The sequence below is a fragment of the Cnephaeus nilssonii genome (genome assembly GCF_951640355.1).
Source record: "Cnephaeus nilssonii genome assembly, chromosome: 10".
Lineage (NCBI taxonomy): Eukaryota > Metazoa > Chordata > Mammalia > Chiroptera > Vespertilionidae > Cnephaeus > Cnephaeus nilssonii.
The window spans coordinates 71207607-71231649 of record NC_137081.1 but is presented as its reverse complement, the minus strand read 5'-3'; the positions used below and the strand labels follow the sequence as shown (position 1 = coordinate 71231649).

Below are 24043 nucleotides of genomic sequence, written 5' to 3'. Positions count from 1 at the left end.
TTTTAAAGCAGCTCTGATATCCCGAGAGCTTTGAAAAAACTCACCAATCCTGGCACACCCCGGTGAGCGGGCCTGCTCTCCTGGGAGGCAAATGCCAGCTGCACTGCGCTGCTCAGCCTCCTGCAGCCACCCCACCGACATTGCTGGCAGCCACCTCGGAGTGGTAAAAATAAACTTGGCAGTATTTTTAACACAGCACCACCAGGCTCTGTGAAAACGCCGAGGCCTGCGGATTCAGTCCTGCAGCATTTGTCTCTTACCTTCCTGTGAGTTCCATTCAAAAACACCTTTTCAATATGATCATAATAGGCGTCACACCAGTATAAGGTGCTGGTGTGGAAGTCCAGAGTTAAACCGTTTGGCCACAGCATCTTTGAAGTCACAAAAATCTGCCGATGGAAGCCATCCATCCAGGCCTTCTCGATCCTTCCCACGCTGTCGTCGACCTCATCTTCCTCCCAGTCTGTCCAGTACATCCAACTAGGACATTACCAACAAGAGCGCACACGTTATTTAAACCAGCCTCTGCACAGGGGGACACTGCCGCAAACTGGGCACCTCCATAAAATCTAATGACGTTCTGATTTTTCTCCCACGTAAATGCACACCTGCCAAAGGGAGGCGGCGGCTGGGAAGGAGTAAGGGAAGTGAGCATGTGTCCATCCTTTGGACACATTACAGGAAACACACTACCCCACTTATGGTCTCAGTGATGAAGCTAACAGTAAGTGACAGATATTGATTTTCTTTGGTGTTGATAGCAAGTTTGGGAAATGGTTTGTGAGGCATGGCTAACTATTTTTAAACGTTGTTCATTTTATAAAACATATAATCAACTCTGTAATTAAAAAGCCCATTGACTGACATGAAAACTCCTTGTATAGTTAATGATCAACCACAGACTTTATTTAATCTCAGGTGAATTATTAGTTTTCAAGACAGGCAATAGGACCGTCTTTGAACTAAAAGGCACAATCATACTGCGATTGTTTGGCCAGGTCTAATTTGTCTTCCTGATGCAAATTACTTAGTCTTTATTGCTGCTTATTATTACCCCAAAACCCGCAGAAGATGATTTAGCGGCACATAAGTTTAATAACAGCAGGTTGACTGACCTTAAGATTTTGAGATTTAATTTCTATCTCAAACAAAAGCTTCTGCCTTGAAGAACAAATCATTCTGTGTAAGCTACAACAGGGGGAGAGGGAATACTGCCATTCCCTCATGAATAAGGTTAAACCCCTCCACCCACGCTGTTTTAGGGTCATGAGAAAGTGCTTGAGTTATTAAAGTGTAGGCTTTGATTCAGTCACCTCATAAACAACTTTGTAAAGTGCCAAAGCTCTCCTAAGCTGCTTACCCTAGAAATACCCTTATTAGATTCTCTACCTCTCACATTTTGTAGACCCTGAAGAATTTCTGAAGTCATCTGGTAAACATCTGTATCCATGACGAATAATCCTACAGTGATCTAAACAGGCAGATTTGGGACAGCTTAGGCTGAAACACACCATCCAAAAATTTTGCCCATAAAGCTTTGTAAAAAGTTTCTTAACAGTTTATAATTATGTTGATATGCCTTTTTAGACCTGAGAATGTATATTAAGATTAGTGAATTTTATTGAGTCAAAAATACATTCTGATCCTAGAAATAAACATGGCAATATGCTTATTTTATATCCTGTGTGTTCTTTGAGTAGTTTTATTATTGGAGCAAATTAGGAATAAACAAGAGAGTCATTCTGTTTGCTGCAATCCTATACTAGCTAGGTATAACTATTCAACTTCAACTACATAAATCAACTCCGTGAAAGGAAAATGTGCAACTTTCGTCTCCCTATTGATACTTTCCTAAAATCTTAAATAGTTAATCAATGCTCTTTTATTCTTGTTGCTAATTTATAACTTGTTAAAATTGCAATTATCATTCCCTCTAGCTTTTCTTTTGAACATAGTAACACTCTTTTGTGTGTGTGTCTCTAACCCAAATTGCACATGCATGTGTACACCTATATATGTACAGATAAATGAAGAAAAATGAAGAATGATAACAGATATCCTAAACATACTTTGTATTGTTTTATATTTGGAGAAATATTTTGTGATAAGATCTATTACTATGATTATTTTTATTCAAACAAAAGAAAAACATTTAAATAAGTGATGCCAATCTGACAGAGACTATATATGCTATCATCATCTACCCACTTCATTATCTGACTGAAAATTATATAGTAAAAGCCTGTAATCATCATCAAATGTGAAGGTTCTTAAATGCAGAAAATAGAAAACATAACCTATAAAATAAGCAGAAACAAATATAAATATTGTTATATATGGATCTTGGGGTAGCCATCAAATCAAAATAATGTTAAGCTGGCCTTCTGCTAGTACAGCAAGAAAAAAATATACCTCTAATTTTCAAGTCCCGTTCAAATAAAAGTTTTCCTAGCCTTTCTGCCAAAACAGGCTCTTTCCTTTGTTTCTTGTGACATCTTTTAGTTTTATTATCTATTGCATTTATTTATTGAATTGCATTTAATGGTGCTGCATAGTTGATAATTCCAAATAAAGATAAACATAATTAAAGGCAGGGATTTTTTCTTATTTATATGTGTACTTGTAATATTAAGCTTGGCTTTGCTGATATTAACCATGTTTCTAAATTAAATTGTATTATCTGATGGTCAATCCTAGAAATATCTTAATCCTAAGAGTTTCTCTGTAATGGAAGTAAAACAAATTTTATTTTTGAAAAAAAATTGATTTGGTTGCTGTTATGATATTTAGCTGTTAACAAGAGGGTGTTATACTATTAATTGAGATATGGCTGCACGAGATCCTCTATGGGGGGAAACATGAACTCAGCTTTGGACAGAGTCGTATGGATGATATTTTGAGAAGTGAGAACTGGAAATGCAGGTTTCTAAGTTAGTGGTATAAATTATGAAGTGTGAAATTATTAGGAGGAGGGAGTTCATCTGCAATGATTAGCTGGGGAACAATGACATCCTAATCGACTCCTCCTCCCACTTTATCCCCATTTCAACAATCTAATTAGGCCTGCAATCCAATCCTCTCAGTCTCTCTTGTCTGTGCCCCCTTTTCTGTTCCTATTACAAATGCTACAGTCTGTCTTTCATCCCTTTTCAAGGGAATGCCTAATGGGTTGTTTCTCATATACCTGTCACATTGCTATCACTTGTCTTCCTAAATCATGAATTGAAAGGTATGGCTTTTATCTTCAAACCTTCCAATTACTCTGTTGTCAGCAAAATAAATTCAAACTTTTAATCACAACATTGAAGATTTCTGCTTATGTCTAGCCTCATCTCCTACTCTGTTCCTTCACATTCCTCCTGCTGCAGCTTTAATGAGGTCATCTCACCTCAGAACTGCCTCTGACTTCCTTTCCTCTAAACAGTTAGCTATACTGTCCCTTCAGAACAGTGACTGACCTTATGACTGCACAGCCCAAGCCCTTGGGAAAATTTTGTTAACCTAGGAATCCTATTCATCCACTAGTGCTCAATTCTGTATTAAAAACCTCAGTAATTTCTGAGGATCATGTATATCTTTGTTTTATTTAATAGGTAATTGTGTGTGTGTGTGTGTGTGTGTGTGTGTGTGTATACACAAGCACAGCAGATTATAAACTCCTTCAGGACAATTATTATCTTATTAATTTATATTGATCTATATGGTAATCAAAAATATACTTTAATGAAAAATAAATGAATCCTTAACTGACTCTATAATTGGTTATGAAGCTTTTGATAAAACACCTCTGAAAGAGTAATTTTGTTAAGCTGCAAGTAGATATTATGGTAGAAACAATGTAAATAAATCATTTTTTTTCCTGAAGTTTTGCTTAAAGATATACTGTGCTATTTTAAATGGAGTTTTCTGAACTAAAGTTTCTTCTTCATTTTAAAAATTGTATTAGGGTCAAACAACTATTTGCATAATTAAACTTGTATAGTTACATTTCTATTTCTACTGTCTTCCTCTCCATTCTTCACAGAATAGTGAAATTAGTATTTTTAATACAAACATGATTATATTAATTTCCTATTTTAACACTGAAGACAAAGTACAAAGCTCTCATCCTGGTGGGCAAGGGCCCACTGCTCTTTACAATTGCATCTGCGTCACCTTCCCCCTTGCTATCTGCAATCCAACTCCACTGTCTTCATTTCAGTTTCTCTGACACTCAATCCTTGTCCAACTTAATATCCTCAAATGTACCATTTTCTGTATCTGAAACACTCTTTTCCTCACTGTCCATGGCTGATTCCTTCTCTGCAATGAAGTCTCAGATTATCTGATTGCTCCTTAAAGAGGCCTTTGAGCAAACTTATTTAAACAGGCTTATACCCTTAGTCTTCACCTTGCTGTTTTCCTCCATCCCTTTGGTCTATCTCCTCACCCCTCACCTTGCAGGTAACACAAGATTCTTCATAAGGTTGAGGCTATGCCTATTTTATTAACCATTACATACCTGGTACAAAGCTCTGGGCATAGTATATTGCTAGGGAAAATATATACATACACACACATGTATATATGCACATATGTAACTGTTTTACAGGTTGGTGCATAAGAATTGTAGTCTATTTGAAACTCCATAGAATGAAAAAGGTATTAGAGTCATTCTTTGTAGCACTAGAGACAAATATAGGGTCAGTTATAAGGCAATAATCACAGGGATGCAGATACTGCCTTAATAAAAAGAAAAAAAATGTCATATCAATCAGAGTTTCCCTCAAATATTACAAACTATGTAGATGCTACAGGTTTCAAATAAAGTTGAATGCCTGCCTACTAGGGAAGTGTTGAAAGAGATTCCTGAATTTGATGAGAGAGATGGAACTAGTGGCTTCTGAATGCCCTTCCTAATCATATGATTCTATGACCTCCATATTTGCATCATCTTCCTGAGCATCACAAAGACCCTTTCACTCTATCAAAATACATTTTTTCTTTAACAGAATACTGAGAAAGAAGATGCTGTTTTAAGGCACATTTAAAACATCTTGCTTCAAGTAGAATTAGACAGTGTGAAATAAATATTTTTCTCTTAAAATTAATATTGGCTTGGTTTAAAGGTCAGATAGATGAGTTGGTTTAAAAGCCCAGGAATAGAGTAGATAATTATAGAATCTACACATACAATCACTGAAATTACTTTATAATTATGTCTTCCAGAAACACATACAGTGAACTTATTCACTACTTGGGTGTCAGCCTCAGAGGAAGCACCCTGATTGAATTTGCAGCTGTTCTCCACACAAATAGTTCTAGAAAAGGTGATCTCAGCTTATAAGGGAGTCATATGCTTCCTATTTAATTAAGTCTGTTTTGTATGTATGTCATAAGATATGAAAAAGATTCCTTTTGTGATGCTGTTTCGAAACAGTGAAATGTAAGCCATGGAGAGGGTAAAAAAACCACACATAACTGCTGTACATGTAAAATATGCAATCTACTCAATTAATTCTGAGATTCTGTTAGGAATGTTCACATTTCTCCAATATTTCTATATGCTCAGTATTATATTCAGGTAATAACTCTGAATAAACATCAAAGGGAAATATGTTCCCAGGAATTGCACAAAATATTCCACCCAAAAACAAATAGTGTACACTGTAAAATGATGTCATTGTATGGAAACTATGGTTATGTTTAAAATTATATGATTACCAATCTAGACTACCGTATTTAAAAAGTAACAGAGTATAGTGGCTATGAGTAAAGTCTTGGAGACAAGCGGCTGGGGTTTAAATCTACCCAATCTCTTAGTAATTAAACAGTCTTTTGAAGATCAGTTACCAATTTCTTCTTTGTAAAACAAGGATGAGGTTAGCAACTAATTCAAAGGATTGTTGTGAGGACTGCAGAACAGGAGCATAGTGACCCATTTAACTAAATGCCTGGCCCACACATCAAGTGTACAAAAAACTTGGCTATTTTTGAATACATTAAATTTCAATAGCCTTTAAAAAGTTAAATTGATTGATTCTCTGATTATTTATCTTGGTGTCAGGCTGTCTAAAATGGAGAATTATGGTGCTTGTCTGACTAAATCAAGTAAATATATCCTTCATACAAATGATCTGTTTATTTCAGTTCAATGTATTTTGACATGTTTATTTAGCACATTCTCTAGGGGAGCAAATCACTAAATAAGTAACTTTTTCCAATCAGACCATTCATGTGTGAATTCACATATGAATTTAAAAAAACAAATGTGTTTAATATAATTTTCCTTACATAAAGCTAATAAAGATCTCATACCCATTAACAGGATCCACCACAATCCCTCTGGGATGGGACATCTCTCCCTCCAGAAGGGTCTTCCGACTCTGAGCGGCCTTCTCCAGCCTGGCCACGTTAATGGTCTTTCTGGAGCCATCGTTTGTCCAGTAAAGGTTATGTCCGATCCAGTCCACAGCAATGCCCTCCACATTGTCCAGGTCTGAAAACAGCAAGAACAAGAAAGGAACACATTTCTCAATAGTGTCCACTGATTATGTTCTGCTTCATAGAAAGTTTAATTAAAAAAAGAAATGATTTCTTCATAGTGTGATTTGTGCAGATATTATCATCCCATAGAACATTGTTCAATTTTATTTTGAATGCCATTGTGCTTGTTTTTTCATTGTATGTTCTTTACATTTATTTCTTTAATTAAAATGTTTTGATGCTGACATTATTGAAGGTGGCCCCCTTTCCCCAACTTTACCCACCCAGCCTCCTCCTCCCTTGGTCTTCACCAAATTATAGTCCATGGTCATGGAGTATGAATATATGTTCTTTAGCTAATCTTTTCACCTTCATTATCCAATCCCCTCCCACCCACCTCCCCTCAGGTACCAGACAATCTGTTCCATGTATCTATATTTCTATTAAAGGACACAATTGCAGCTTCTATAAGATATCCTATATAATAAAAGCCTAGGTGGCATCGCGCGACACCTTCGTGTGACATTGTCACAAGATGGCCACCACGATGTCATCACAAGATGGCCTCCACAAGATGGTCACCACAAGATGGCTGGCAGGGGAGGTTAGTTGGGGGTGATCAGGCCAGCAGAGGAGGGCAGTTGGAGGCGATCGGGCCGGCAGGAGAGCGGTTAGGGAGTGATCAGGCTGGCAGGCAGAGGCGGTTAGGGGTGATCAGGCAGGCAGGTGAGTGCTTAGGAGCCAGTGGTCCCAGATTGTGAGAGGGATGTCTGACTGCTGGTTTAGGCCCGATTCCAGCAGATGGACATCCCCCGAGGGGTCCCAGATTGGAGAGGGTGCAGGCCAGGCTGAGAGACACCCCCTCCCGTGCACGAATTTTGTGCACTGGGCCTCTAGGAGGCAATAATAATCCAAAATAATGTTATTCTACCTAATAAAAGGGTAATATGCAAATTAACCATCACTCCATCACAAAGATGGCAGCGCCCATAACCACAAGATGGTGGCGCCCAGTCCACTAGCCCCGCTGGAGTCCCCCAGTCCCAGGGGGGTGGCCACTGAGAGTGGGCAGCATGAGCAGCATGGTGGAATGCTTGCTGGGTAGGGGGGGAATGCTTGCATTGTTGCCCTGGCGACTAGGCAAGCATTCCACACTTGGCCGTGGATAGGCCTCTGGGCTGTGGAGAGTCTGTGGGCAGCAGGCACGGAGTGGCCAGGCCCTTCAGAGAGCTACTGGCACAAGGATTCGTGTGTAGGGCTACTAGTAAATATATAATATTACAAATTCACCTAATTTAAACACTTAACAGAAAGGGAAACTCTAAAACTTTGAAAGTGAAGATTTAAAATCTACTAGAGGCCTGATGGACGAAGATTCGTGCAAGAATGGGCCTTCTTTCCACTGCCTGCCGGCACCGCCTTTGCTCTGGCCTGGAGCCGCCTTTCTGCCTTCCCACACTGCTCAGAGGCCTAGAGTGTCTGGGGCAGTGCGGAATGCCTGTGTTGTCACCATGGCGAAAACGCAAGTGTCCCGCCATCGGCCGCTCAGTGCCTGTGTATGCAAATTAACCCACCATCTTTGTTGGGTTAATTTGCATACACACTCCTGATTGGCTGGTGGGTGTCACGGAGGTATGGTCAATTTGCATCTTTCTCTTTTATTAGTGTATATTATCACATAAGAGATATAGAACTGAGATAAAAATCCAAGACAGATAACCAATGTAGAGATCTTTAAAAATGCACTGCTCTTATGGTGGGTCCTGTTCTCACATTTTGCCATTTTGTAAACTACCTCCAAACTTTCTACAACATAGTAATCGCAGTTCCATTCCTCTATTGCATGAGAAATTATTGTGAACTCCTTCTTTTCTTTCAAAACCAGGGAAGCCTCTTCTTCCTGCATATGAGATAAGGAACTGCAACTTAGTGGACAAAGCAAGAAGTAGTACATTGGAGACAGAGTGGTACATTCACACCCTATATGGCATTTATTGCCTCATATGCAGATGTAATACAGATTTGATATTATCATATTATTTAAAAAATATATTTTATTTATTTATTTTAGAGGGCAAGGGAGAATAAGAGAGAGAGATAGAAACATCAGTGATGAGAGAGAATCCTTGATCAGCTGCCTCCTGCATACCCCACATTGGGGATGGAGCTGCAACCTAGTCATGTGCCCTGACTTGGAATTAAATCATGACCCCTGGTTCATAGATCGATGCTCAATCACTGAGCCATGCTGGCTAGGCACTGTTATAATATTCTTTAATTGCACAACCCTTCTGACCTTGTAAAGAATGAAAATTTTCTTTTGTAACCTTTCCTGCTAATCAGTATATGCCCTGACTCAAAATGACTAATACAACATGTGATCTGATCTAACTGAAAATCTCATTATAGTGAATCAGATTTGTTCTCAATTTCACTAAGCTATCTGCTTCATTACCATCCAGTATGAGTAATTTTCACAGGTTAATTATGCCTATGTTTTAAAAAAGGTTTAATTTTATCTTTACTTTATTGACAATTTTATGAGCACTCTCCTACTATGGCATAATGGAAAGATATAGTAGTTTTTGTTTGTTTGTTTTTTTCTATTTGTCATTGTCTGACTGATTTTTATCTCATTAGTTGGTTTTCAAAAATTGTATTGCATTTGAACTATACTCCAGCATGGAAACTTCCTTCCTCAATAACCTTCTTATTTTTAAAATGTTTCCTTTTGACCCCTGACATGAGACTTTTTTTTTTTTTTTCATATTAAGCAGTTTCAACATTAACTGGATTGAAATTTTGTTTCTGACACTTGGGTAAGCAACTGAGTCACTTTGATTCTTAAATTATCCATTTGTAAAGTGAAGATAATAGCACCTATGCTGTAGTGTGATAACAAAGTGTAAATTAGCTACTGCATTTAAAATAGCATACTGCCTGGAACATTGCAAATTCTCAATATATGTTAGTTTTTATTAATTTATCAGGTAAAAAATATTTTATATAAATCCTGTATCTTTTCCTTTTGAGTGCTACTTGATAGAAATATAATTTATGTTTTCTTAAATGATTATTCAATACTATTTTCTGGAATTTTGACTAGTGACTAACTTTAACTATAAATTATATATCCAGAGTCAGTTGTGAATAAATAGTAAGAGTGGAATTGCATTGAATTCTAAAAAGCAGAATTTGAGTGGATTCTGCCTTAATTGGGTTGTTTGTGTTATCTTTGATAAACAAGTGTTTGAACAGGATAAAGTAGTAGTTAGAATCCAAGTTCTGGGATCACACAGCCCAGGTTCTGCCACTCACTACACTATTTCTCTAACTGAGGGAGTTCCTTAGCCTTTCATTCTTCAACTTCCTGATATTTAAAATGGGTGTAATGTTTCCTTAATAGGCCAAGGAAATACATGAATATTCAAATACAAGAAAGGCATTTGATAAAGAGAAACTTGCTTAGAGTAGATTTCCAAAATTCATAGTATTGTTTTGAGGATTAAATAAATTAATATATGTGAAATTATTAAAATAGGTTTTCACATAGTAAATGTTATATAAATGTTGCAATTATATCATTATTAGAATAATCTTCCCTTTAGCTACCTATCTAATCTGTTAAAATAGCAGTGAAGCAATTAGCCTAGAGTGTTTTCTAATGTTGCTATTTTTATGTCTGTTTTGTTTGTTTTTTTCTGTTCTGGGAAGAATGAAGCTGAATACAAATTTTAAAGAAACTCCTAAAAGAATCTATGTGGAAACTGAGAATCTTTTCAGGCTATGGTTAACAAAGAACAGAAGAAATTTCTTTCTTATACTTGTAGGACAAAGCCTGAACAATCAGTGAATGCTTTTCTCAACAAATTATACATTGATAAGGGAAGTTGTCTGCCTCCATATCCTATGTATAAGCCTTTAATTATTCTATAACTTAGATGGAATGCTAAGACACATAGAGCATCGGTTTTATGTACATTTGATTTTTTATTCAAGTGGGTTGGCTTGGGGCCTGCCTGAGATCGACTATTGTAAACTCTATGACCAACATCCTTCAACATGGTGATCAGGACATATGAAGTTTTATGGCACTCTGGTTTCAGACAATGTCCATGAACAACATAGATATTATTTTCTAGCCCAAAGAAACACATGCATATTTAAATGCAAGAAAGTTGTTTGATAAAGAGAAACTTATTAAGAATAGATTTTTTTGATACCGTTGGGTAGAGTTCAAGTATTCTACATTCCAAATTCAACATTCGCACCTATATTGCTGTTATTATTATTATTACTACTAGAGGCCCAGTGCACAAAATTTGTGCATGGGGGGGGTCCCCTCAGCCCAGCCTACACCCTTTCCAATCTGGGACCTCTTGGGGGATGTCTGACTGCTGGTTTAGGCCTGATCCCGGGGATCGGGCCTAAACCGGCAGTGAACATCCCTCTCACAATCCTGGACTACTGGCTCCTAATCGCTCACCTGCCTGCCTGCCTGGTCACCCCTAACTGCCCCCCCCCCCCCCGCCAGCCTGATCACTCCTCACTGCCTCTGTGTGCTGGCCTGATTGCCCCTAACTGCCCCCCGTGCTGGCCAGGTTGCCCCCAACTGCCCCTCCCTGCCAGCCTGGTCATCCCTAACTGACCCCCCTGCTGACCTGGTCACCCCATGAAGCCTGCTCGTTTAGTCGTTTGGTCATCCCTCACTAACCCCCCTGTCGGCCTGGTCATAGGCAGCCCTCTTGTGAGGGCATGAGGGTTAATTTGCATGTCACCTCTTTATTATATAGGATTACATAACTAACAACAAATACCCATTCTCATTAATCAGTGGGCAAGGACTCTCAACACGTTTGTATTTTTTATTTAAGAGAAAAATTCTAGTAAATAATGCTTTCTTGTATTTTTCTTTTTTTTAGGTTATATGTATATACATTTCATTCTAAGAGAAAAAATGAGACATCCATATAATTCATAATTTAAAAAAGACTTTTTCATGCAGTCTGTAAATACTTAAGATAAATATATTATTTTGGCTCAAATTATTAAAAATATTCCTTTTAAACATTGTTCTATAAAAATAACTTTTACAAATAGACATAATATATAAATGTATGTTTTAAAACATACATCTCATCAAAAGCTATGCTTAAGTGAAAAATTCTCAAAGGTACCGAAGTTATTTCCTACAATTGATACCTACCACTAAGGAAATAAGGATGAATAAGAGATAATAATAAAATGTATATAAATTAAAAGGAATAATTATGTAATTATGTAAAAAAATAAGTAGAATTATTTAAATATTTAAAACAAACATATAATTTATTTATTTAAAGACGTAAAACTAATAAATAAGACAGAAAAAGTAATTTAAATTAATTTAATAACTTGGATTAGAAAATAAGCATTTTTTTAAAAAGTGGAGAAAAACCCTTTTCTAAAACTAAAATATCATTATATGTCTGATTTTCTTATATACTACACTAGAGGCCCATTGCATGAAATTCATGCCTGGGGGGTTGTGTCCCTCAGCCCAGCCTGCACCCTCTCCAATCTGGGACCCCTCAAGGGGTCTATTCTTAATAAGTTTCTCTTTATCAAGGATCAGGCCTAAACGGGCAGTTGGACATCCCTCTCACAATCCAGGACTGCTGGCTCCCAACCACTTGCCTGCCTGCCTTCCTGATTGCCACTAACTGCTTCTGCCTGCCAGCCTGATTACCCCTAACCACTACCCTGCCAGCCTGATTGATGCCTAACTGCCCTCCCCTGCAGGGCTGGTCACCTTTAACTGCCCTCCTCTGCAGGCCTGGTCCCCCCTAACTGCCCTCCCCTGCAGGCCTGGTCCCCCACAACTGCCCTCACTTGCAGGCCTGGTCCCTCCCAACTGCCCTCCCCTGCTGGCCATCTTGTGGCAGCCATCTTGTGTCCACATGGGGGCAGCCATCTTTGACCACATGGGGGCAGCCATCTTGTGTGTTGGAGGAATGGTCAATTTGCATATTACTCTTTTTACTATATGTGCTGCCGAAGCGAGCACTGCATATTACTCTTTTATTAGATAGGAAATTTATGGAAAAGAAGAGAATTAAAGTTTTATATATAAAAAATACAATCTTCTACTTTTAAAAATGGATCTAAGATTTTTTTTAAAAATCAACAAAAAGGCTGTGAGCAGTGTTCTCAGTATTAAGGTGCATAAGCTGTCTATCCAGAGTAATCCATGTCTTGATGCTTACAGTAGAATTTAATTAACATAATAAGGAATTAATTGGAAATCATACCCCACAATTTCCATGATAAAAGCACAGTGCCTGCATTTTTCTAAGTTATCCACGTTTTCCTATCCTTAGTGTGAATATTATTTTTCTGTTCAGGAATCAAGTATTACAAAAGTGGCTGCAAGAGTTCAGGGTGTGACATGCCTTAGATAACTGCATGTGCAGTGTGCATGTAGATATGCTTCCAGCCAGGGATGCAGCAATTTGCCTCAGAGTCAGCAGTTGGACAGCTCTCCTGCCTCATATTCACGTAATTCAATTAATACAGATTCTCTCTTTACATTTCAATATGGACTAAGGCATCCACGCATAAGTATATGACATGAATGAATTAAACTGATTTAATTAGTAGTGTGGCAGTAAAATTTGCCCGCTGAATTTTTTATCTCATGAGGTTACAGAAGTCTTTGGTCACACTGAAGTTTTTTGTATCATCTGTCCCCAAAGGCCAGCTGAGACTAATGCTGTCATCCTCATTCTCATTCCAAGTCCCTTCTCAGTTCACTTATTAGGTCAAGGAGGGTGAATACACAAGCTACTCTCAATCAGAAAAAATACTTTGCTGCTGTACTTAAAGAGATATGTAAAGTACATATAAGGGTCTTATTTTTCAGATGAGCAAAATATATGAAAACATAATGGTTTTCTTCTATAATCAAAAGCAAATGGTCAGTTTCAGTTTGCGGGGAGGGTAATGCAGATTGTCTATAACATTTCATCTTTGATGCAGTGATGAGCATATTAAGAGTAAAGAGAGTACCACAGCATGCATTATAGTCACCAGTAAAATAATCTAAAGTAATGATCAAAATGAAAGGTTTCAAGAAATGCTAAGAAATCAATTTTACCCTACTTATAAGCCAACAAGTTAGCCCATTATGGTTTCAAGGATGATGATAAATGATGCAAGACTTGTAGATCAGGTATAAAGGATTGTATTACTCATGGCACAGCAAGCAGAGTAGTTATCAGCAGATTGCTGTCTGTTCCCTTTATTCCAAAGCCCCAGGGAAGTGAGTGGAATGGACCCATATGGATGCCTTCACAAAGTGCATTGCATTAGAGCAGAAGAATTCTGAATTTAGGAAACCCAAATCTCTATCTATCTATCTATCTATCTATCTATCTAATCTATATCTATATCTATATCTATATCTATATCTATATCTATATCTATATCTATATCTATCTATCTATATATATAAAAGCCCAGTGTCCCTAACAGCGGAACGACCAGAATGACTGGTCGCTATGACAGGCACTGCAGCAGCCAGCTATCCTGATCTGGGCCCTGATTGGCCCCCCAACCACACACAGCCCCTCCCCCTGGCCAGCCCCACCCCCAATCACCCCCCCAAACCCTGATCAGGAGCAGGACTGGTGACCAACCGCCCATGGCCCCTCCCCTAGCCATCCATAGCCCTTTGCCCTGGCCTATCAGCCCCCCCAACTGGCCCCGATGGGGGGGTCGGCTGGCAAACCTCCTGGGGTCCCTCCTACCAGCTGGCCGGCCCCCTGATAGGCCTCGATTGCTGACCAGGATGAGGGACCCCATCTATGCATGAATTCGTGCACCGGGCCTCTAGTATACTAATAAAAGGGTAATATACTAATTAGAGAAGATAGACTGGACATTTTCCAGATGTCCTTCCGGACAAAGACATGGTGGCGGGGGCCGAGGCAGAAGCAGTTAGGGGCAATTAGGTCAGCAGGGGAGAGCAGTTAGGGGCGATCAAGCCAGCAGGGAAGAGCAGTTAGCGGTGATCAGGTTGGCAGAGGAGCAGTTAGGGGCATCAGGCAGGCAGGCAGAGGCAGTTAGGGATGATCAGGCAGGCAGGCAGGCAGGCAGAGGCAGTTAGGGGCAATCAGGCAGCAGGCAGGCAGAGGCGGTTAGGGGTGATCAGGCAGACAGGCAGGTGAGTGGTTAGGAGCCAGTGGTCCTGGATGGGAGAGGGTGCAGGCCGGGCTGAGGGACGCCCCCGCGTGCATGATTTTTATTTACCGGGCCTCTAGTATATATATAAAAGCCTAAGCAACCAAATGACCAGTCAACCAGTCACTATGAAGTGCACTGACCACCAGGGGACAGACATTCAATGCATGAGCTTCCCCCTTGTGGTCAGTGCGTTCCCACGGTGGGAGTGCCACTCAGTGATCTTACTGAGCTGCAGAGGCAGGAGATGCAGCGGGGCCAGGATGAGCGGGAGCAGCACAGTGCCAGGCCTGGGCTCGGGCTCCTCCCCTGCCACTTCACACACTACTACATCCCTTGGGGGATGTGGGACTGCCGGTTTGCGAGAGGGCACAGGCCAGGCTGAGGGAGCCCACCCGTGCATGAATCTGTGCACCAGGCCTCTAGTATTCTGTAATAGGCAATAAGTGCCCTGCCTTTTGCGCTGGAGGGACACTCCATGTCTTCTTCCAAGGCTCTTTTCTGTACTAACATCCTTGCAAAGACACTTCTAAATAGAAGGCACTACGTGCCTCATTTTAAAACATGCAAACATGTGAGGAATCCATGAAGAATTGTCCCCCCAGGAAAGGTCCTGAAAAGCCATAATTTGCTAGTTCTTAAAAAATGAAGATATATAGAACCAATAAGTTAGTGTGAAAATATGATCTTAAATTATAATCCTTTCTGGGTTCAGGCTATTGCTCTCATTGTCATTCACTATTGATTTATACCACCGCACCTTAAAGGGTGCTGTTCAGTGAGTCATGTGTGATGGTTAGTTTTATAAGTCAATTTGGCTAGGGCACAGCACACAGATATTTGGTTAAGCATCAGTCTGGATACTGCTGGGGAGGTATTTTTAAATTATTTAACATTTAAATCAGTATACTTTGAGTAAAGTAGATTTCTTTCCATAATTAGGGTGGGTCTCATTCAATCAGTTGAAAGCATTAAGAGAGAACAGACTGATGTTCCCCAGAGAAGAGGGAATTTGGCTTCTAGACTGTCTTTAAATTTGAGCTGCAATATCAGCATTTCCCTGGGTCTACCTGAATAATATACCATCACCACTCCTGTAATCTTAAAATGATTTCTCTGAATGCTCTGGGAAGTAGAGGTAAACTCTCATATTCATTCTTTCCTCTTTTAAAATGTATTTTTACTAGAGGCCCAGTGCACCAAAATTTATGCACTGGGGGGGGGGGGTGTCCCTCAGCCCAGCCTGAGCCCTCTCACAATTCGGGACCCCTTGCGTAGAGTCCCTAGGCCTGGCTGGTGATCAGGGCCTATCGGGACTTTCCTGCCCCAACCCAGCTGCCAGCAGATGGCCCCACCCCTGCCACTGCCACTGCTTGTCATCTGTGTGGCGCTTCTCCTCCCCTCCCCTCCCCTGCCATTGGTCACCTCCCTCTGTGGGCAACAGGAATGGGGTGAGATCGCTTGGCTGCCCTGGGCCTCCCTGGCACCAGTGAATGTCATAGCGTCGTCATCTGGACAGTCGTTCTGCTGTTCGGTCATTTGGTCGGTTTGCATATTATGCTTTTATTGTTATAGACTAGAGGCCCGATGCATGAAAATTCATGCAAGAGTAGGCCTTCCTTCCCTTGGCTCCCAGCACTGACTTCCTTCCGGCACCCGGGACCCAGACTGCTTCCCTCCAGCCACCAGCAGGCACCCGGGACAAAGGCTTCGCTCTGCCCCTGGCTTCATCCAGAAAGATGTCCGGAATGATGCCCAAAGGACCTCTGGTCTAATTAGCATATTACCCTTTTATTATTATAGACTAGAGGCCTGGTGCATGAAATTCGTGCACAGGGGGCAGAAGCGTGTCCCTCAGCCCAGCCTGCACCCTCTCCAATCTGGGACCCCTCGAGGAATGTCCAACTGCTCGTGGGATCGGGTCTAAACGTGCAGTCGGACATCCCTCTCACAATCCAGGACTGCTGGCTCCCAACTGCTCACCTACCTGCCTTCCTAATTGCCCCTAACTGCTTCTGCCTGCCAGCCTGATCACCCCCTAACCACTCCCATGCCAGCCTGATTGATGCCTAACTGCTCCCCTGCCAGCCTGTTTGCCCCCAACTTCCCTCCTCTGCCAGCCTGGTCACCCCTAACTGCCCTCCCCTGCAGGGTTGATCGCCTCCAACTGCCCTCCCTTGCAGGCCTGGTCCCTCTCAACTGCCCTCGCTTGCAGGCCTGGTGCCTCCCAACTGCCCTCCCCTGCTGGCCATCTTGTGATAGCCATCTTGTGTCCACATGGGGGCAGGATCTTTGACCACATGGGGGCAGCCATCTTGTGTGTTGGAGTGATGGTCAATCTGCATATTACTCTTTTATTAGATAGGATAGAGGCCTGGTGCATGGGTGAGGGCCAGGTGGTTTGCCCTGAAGGGTGTCCCAGATAAGGGTGGGGGTTCCCTTGGGGCATGGGGCAGCCTAAGCAAGGGGCCTGTGGTGGTTTACAGGCCAGCCATGTGCCCTGGTAACCCAAGCAGAGGCCCTGGTATCTGGAATTTATTTACCTTCTACAATTGAAACTTTGTATCCTGGAGCGGAGCCAAGCCTCCTGCTCACTCCGTGGCCGGCAGCCATTTCTGTTTGGATTTGTTTACCTTCTATAATTGAAATTTTGTAGCCTTGAGTGGAGGCTTAGGCCAGCCAGGGCAGGGGAAAGCTTGGCTTTTTCTATCGCCTTGGAAACCCAAGCCTCCCTCCTACTTTCTCTGTGGCTGTAACCATCTTGGTTGGGTTAATTTGCATACTCGCTCTGATTGGCTTGTGAGCATGGCTTGTGGGTGTAGTGGAGTTAGGGTCAATTTGCATATTACTCTTTTATTAGGTAGGATTGATTTCAGAGAGGAAGGGAGAGGGAGAGAGATAAAAACATCAATGATGAGAGAGAATCATTGATTGGCTGTCTCCTGCATGCCCCACACTGGGGATAGAGCCTGCAACCCAGGCATGTGACCTGACTGGGAATCGAACCATGACCTCCTAGTTCATAGGTCAATGCTCAACCATTGAGCTACACAGGCCAGGCATCATATTCATTCTTTTCAATGAACACTGCAACATATGTACCATGGAAGGCAGAATAGCTTCCAATTTATGAAACCACCTACAGATATGCAATGAGTATATACCTCATTTTATAATAATCCATTACAAATTTTTCTATATAATTAGAGTTGTGCTATAAATATTTTAAATATTTTTATTTTCTGTATGTTATGATGTTTTGACATCTTTATAAAAAACCTTTCCATGAGGGGTGGGGTTTGGAGTCGGGGAGACTGCCCCTCCTGGAAATAGCCAATTCCTAAGGATAGCAAAGGGTCCAGCCAGGAACATGCCTTTGATTTGTAAAGTAACCAATCCAGAGCCCTACCTCCTCTATCCAGTCTCTGTACTCAGGAAACAATATTCCTCTGTATAAATTATCCCAGATCCAGGTATCAGGCAACTAGTGACCTCATACCTGGTCACTGGGCTAGAATTTAAAGCCCAATAAATTATTCAAATTAGCCAAACCTAACCTATTTATCCTGTCCTGCCTTGCCTTCTCCTTGGAGATTTTAATAAAGACTATGGCCTAATGCTTTCCCTGCACTTTTGTCTTCTGCTTCCTGACCAACCCGGTGTCTTTCCCATGTGGTCCTGTGTAGTATGCTGTGCCTCCCATTTCTAGGACCAGTGAATATAATAAGCTTTGTTTTCTGAGCCTTCTTCTGTATCCTCTTGTGGTCACATCTGTCTAACCAACTCATGAAAAAAAATATAAAATATGAGTCCTCATTGTGAGTGGGGAAAAAGAAAGTAATTTCCATTAATGCCCTTGTGCTACCCAATTCTGCCTACTTCCCAAGAGATAACAGGGCAACAATTGCTTGAACTTCTGAAGGCAAACTATCACAGCAGCTATTCTTGCAAATTCCTTTTAAGTCCTATGAAGTAGCTTAGAATTTATTAAAACAAAATGATTTGGAACGTATTGCTTTAATACTAAATTACTCAGTCTCTTTCATATTAGATGAAAAGGCAACTCTATTAGAAATCACTTTTTATTGTTATGTGTTCTAATGTGTTTCATATTTTGCACTTGATCATTTAAACATTCAAACAGTTGCAACACTTCAATTGGTAATTTTCACTGAACTTTTTAAAGAAGGTTGCAGCACATACTTTGCTTAGGCATCATGTTTAGTGAAATATACTGATCATTAAATTTCAAGTTGAGCTTAAAAGCCAGAGGCTATACTAGTAAATCTTCATTGTTTTGTCATTACCATGACAAAGAACAATGTGTTATTTCATGTGACCATCCTGCTAGAGCTTACCTTCCTGTCCTACATTAAACAAATACACTTGTTTCAGACTCACATTAATACCCAGAGAGAAAAAAAGTATAGTTTAAATGCATGTGTGGGTGATGGGTAAATGTAATAAATCAAGTCAAGTCCTTAATAGTAATTTATTTCAATAAACCCTTCTATAGAGATTGAAGAGAATGCAGTCACAACACTTCTTGGTCCACTGGTAGCCTTACAAACTAAAGCAGTAAGCCAGGGGAACATATAATAATAAAACTAGGCAGAAACCTACCTACAAAGCCAGTATTTTAGAGATAAAAGGAAGCTAAAGAATCATATAGTCTAATGTCTACCTTCTACAAATAATTAAATGAACCCCCAGAAAGGTAAAGTGATTCACAAGGACCCGCATTTAGTCAGTAGTCAATACAATATGCCTAGAAATCTGACTCATGCCCCAATGTACCTATCTATTTATGTTAAAATTTGATCTCTAGAACTGTAAATGAAAAATCATAATCAGTAGCAAGAGTCAAGGAAAATTAATATAAGTAATGACTCATTAGAAGGAAAGAGTGGGACATAGAAAGGGGAAAGGAACTGGAGGTCAATAACATCATGAAGTGAAGGATGTTTCCTTCACCAACTTTCTAATAAAAATTTATTATTCTCCATAAACTATAGCTTTAGTTTCTTACTAAAATATATGTGATGGCTAACAATGCAGAGATTCAACAAATGAGTATATGAAGGGAAGTCAAATATTAAATCAAATGTAAGAAAAAACAGAGGCACTGTTATAAGAAGATACATGAGACTGAGAAGACAAAACTACTAAATTCATTGTGAAAAAAATGGTAAAATTTGAGAAAGGTCTTTAGTTAATAGTATTGAATCAACATTAATTTTATGGTTTCACTTACTGTGATATTGTAAAATAAGATGTTATTATTAGGGAAATGGAGTGGGGAATATATAGAAATTCTCTGTACTATTTTTAAATTTTTCTACTAGACTAAATAAAAGTAGTTCGAATTAATTTTTAAGATTGTAGTAAAGCATGCAACACAATCTGTAGGAAAAAGGAAGATAGCTGAAATATCGATATTAATGCTATGGTTTCTAACAATTTTGTTGCAGTAAGCTAAATGAATCCTCATGATTTCACAGAAAAAACATAAAGATAATTAGTGCAGAACAAATCATCTAAATAAGTATTCAGTAGAAAACCATTCAAGATAGGTACACAATTATGCAAAATAACAAAAACAAAAAAAACATAATTTGAAGCTGTGCAAGAAAATGAGATGTTGATTTAGAGTGCCTGGGAAAGTGTATTAAGACAAGAATGTCTTGGATGTGTTAACTAAAAATCATAATTATTTTTTTAATTAAAAAATGTTGTAGAAGTTCAAATGAATCATGAGAATATGGAGAGTTCACCAGGGAAGCCAATTATAAGAACTAATTCAGTAAATACCAATAGAACTTCAGATAATCAAATAATAGTAATGATTGATCTTGTTTCTTTTTTTAGAACAAAAAGAATCATGCTTCAGTCAATCTTATCTCTGTTTTATCAGTTTTATTACTTTTTTAAAGTAATGGCAACCGAATGAAAGGACCCATTCATTCAGTGAGTAGTAGTTGTACAGCTGCTATATGCCAGGTGCTGTTCTAGGCCGTAAAGATCTGTCAATGAATGAAATAAACAAAAACCTCTGAAATCTTGAAGCTTACATTCTTATAGCCAGGCAACAAACAAGCAAATTATACCTAGGGATAAGTACTAAAGAGAAAAAGTAACCAGAGAAAGGGGATAAAGATTCAGGCCCAGAATATGGAATATGTGTAGATGTATAATTTTAGATGGGTGACCAGGAAGGACTAAGGGTGTGGCCTGTAAGCAAGGACATCTGTGAGGTAAAGGAAAGAGGCATGGGAACATCTGGTAGAGCAGTGGTCTAGACACAAGCACATGCAAATGCTCTGAAGTAGGACCATGCCCAGGGTATTCAGGGGATGACAAGGAGAATATTGAAGTCAGAGGGATATTACAGGTTATATAGTAGAAAAACAACTTAAATGAAAATATATGTTTTCCCTTATGAATTTAAGAGTCCTTACATGAAATATTGAGTCAATTACATGTAAAATCCTCATGAACAATAGAGATAAATGAGTTCTTTTTATGACTTGTGCTAATTTTTGAGGCTCTTATCTGTTGGTATTGAGAGAGACAGTCCCTGGTGGACCTTCCTGAGAGTGCTGAACTGTGAGACATGTATCTTCTGATACTAAGCAAATTCTATAGTTAGTCACACTGGCAACTAAATGAAGGGCACACCACCGGGCAGCTGCTGTGTAACTGTTCACTCTACAAAGCAGTGCGGTTTGTGTCTTGTCTCATTTTCCATTCTTGGCTTCTCCACAGTGGTGGCAGGTTTACTTCCTGCTACCCTCTAAGGCGAGGTTTCTCAACATGGGCTCTATGGACACTTTGGACCTGAAAATTCTTTGTTGTGGAGGACTGTCCTGTGTATTGCATAATGTTTAGCAGCACTAGACTCTATCTCCTAGATGCCAGTAGCACCTCCCCACCCCCAGCTGTGACCAGCAAGAAATATTTCAGGAAAGAAAGACAAAATTAACCTGCTCTATAAGGTGAATGAGTATTTCTCAAACATTTTTACTCTATTTTGATTTCTCCAAATATGAATTTATTTGGCATCAAATGAAAAATTCTTTGCCATATTTGTTTTTCAAAGTTGCATGAGAATATTAAATTGGGGTCCTGGCTGGTTTGGTTCAGTGGATGGAGCATCAGCCTGTGGAATGAAGGGTCTCAGGTTCAATTCCAGTCAAGGACACATGCCCGGGTTGCGGGCTCAGTCCCCAGTGGGGGCGTGCAGGAGGCAGCCGATCGATGATTCTCTCTCAACATTGATGTTTCTATCTCTCTTTTCCTCTCCCTTCCTCTCTGAAATCATTAATATATATGTAAAGAAATTTTTAAATTTGAGGTAAGTTACAAATACCTTAATAGCTAAAATATCAATGTAACTGTTTCTGACTCAATATGTGCTACCTTCTTCTTTGATGTGCAATAAAGATTTATGAAAACTTGTTTTAGTAACAGATAAAAAGTGCTAACTCTCGAGCCAGAAACACACTGTTGACCCGTGGAGACAGATGTGTATTATTCAAAGACGAAAACAGGTATTTGTTTATATATTTCATATAGTTATCATCACATACATCAAATATGCTAATATCACAATATAGTAATTCAAGTTATCTAAATATTGTTTATTACACTACACGATAACTAAGTTGTTGTTTTGTATCTGAAAATTTCAGAGCCAAATACATATTTTAATGAAAAATTTGATTCTTTCCAAATGTACAGAAAAAGTGAGAAGAAATTCAAAGTTAACATACAGAGGAAAGTTGATAAATTTTAATTTAAGGAAGGCATGAAAGGTAGTCATCATTTCTTTTTGTCTGATTTTGTGTGTGTGTGTGTGTGTGTGTGTGTGTGTGTGTGTGTGTATTGGGGAGAGGGGCTAAAAGATATGAGGATACATAATATAGTTTCCTAGTCTAAGTATGAATCTAGAATAAATCTTGTCTGGGATAAAGAGATCTTATGATAGTCTGCTATTATAAATCCATAAAATAAATGTAATTTCTGTTAAATAAGCTATCCTGAATAATTTAGGGTTATTTTCCCTCTTTTTATCATATATGAAACCTGTGTCTTCAGGATAGTTTTGAATATGTTGTTTCTAAAATAGTTTCTGTCTTGTACACAAATTTATCTCCGGGCTTAGAACACTGCTTGTAAAAGATGATTTCAATAAATGTTGGTAGTCTAAATGAAAATATAAATGAATGACTCACTATCACCTAATGAATAATTCCAATATTTCTTCCAATGACATACAAGACCTTCCATTTAATTAACACTAAGCTCTCTCATCACCCTGTAAACCAAGCACGCATGCTGGATTATACTACTTTTAGCCGACTGATGTGCTGTTCTGGAATAAAAACAACAACAAAACCTGGACTTAGGTTTCAGAGAGAAAATGGTGTCTTTACTTTCTTTCTGCCTTTCATTTTAGTTTTTATAAAAATTTTCACAATAAGATCCCTTTATTTAGCTATTGTGAAGGTAAATGAAATAACATTTGAAGCATCTACAACCAACAGCATTTAATATGTTAGTTCCTTTCCCGGCTCTCTCATGCATAGTTTACTTTCCCATGTCTGTGCCAATTTTACTTCCTATTCCCTCTTTTCCTGCAACTTACCATTTTCTAAATCCTTCACTTTTTTTGCAAAGCTAAAGGAATATTCTATCTGCTACAGAAATCTCTTATTCTCCCTATAAACTCATCTCTCCTCTAAACTCCCTTAGTACTATAATATTAGTACTATGTCTACATCTCATTCTGACACCACCTACTGCCTTGTTAAATTTCCTGACAGGCATTCACTTTTCCATTTGTTTCTATGAAATATGGGGCAGGATAAAAGTATAATTCATTTTAAAAATTCCTAGTAGAAATCAGTATTAAAGACTTCATAAATATGCATAAAATTAAAAAATGAATACATGAATGTAAGTACAATAAAGTTGGGTGAAGAAAAGAAAAAACAACATTGGGATGTGTGGCTAACTTATTCATTCCACAATACCAGTGAAGAATACTTTCCTATTATTTCTTTTTTAAGATATATATTTTTAATTGATTTCAGAAAGGAAGTGAGAGGGAGAGAGAGATAGAAATATCAATGATGAGAGAATCAGTGATCAGCTGCCTCCTGCATGCTCCCTACTGGGAATCATGCCCGCAACCCAGGCATGTGCCCTTGATGGGAATCGAATCCAGGACCCTTCAGTCCATAGGCTGACTCTCTATCCACTGAGCCAAACCAGCTAGGGCCTACTGTTTCAATATGATCATCATTCCAATATTTTCATAGAGTACTAAGTATCTAGAAAAAATTAAATCCTTAGT

The 24043-nt window shown here is 39.2% G+C and overlaps 1 protein-coding gene across 1 annotated transcript in view; it reads right to left on the bottom strand.

Annotated features, from left to right (window-relative positions):
* Nucleotides 1–24043, bottom strand: part of LRP1B (LDL receptor related protein 1B) — a 1721287-nt gene that overhangs the window by 711322 nt on the left and 985922 nt on the right. The window contains exons 12-13 of the mRNA XM_079782447.1: nt 6298–6478; nt 261–480 (exon numbers count right to left, since the gene is read on the bottom strand). Coding sequence (XP_079638573.1) covers nt 261–480; nt 6298–6478 — 401 coding nt within the window. The remainder of the gene's footprint in view (nt 1–260; nt 481–6297; nt 6479–24043) is intronic.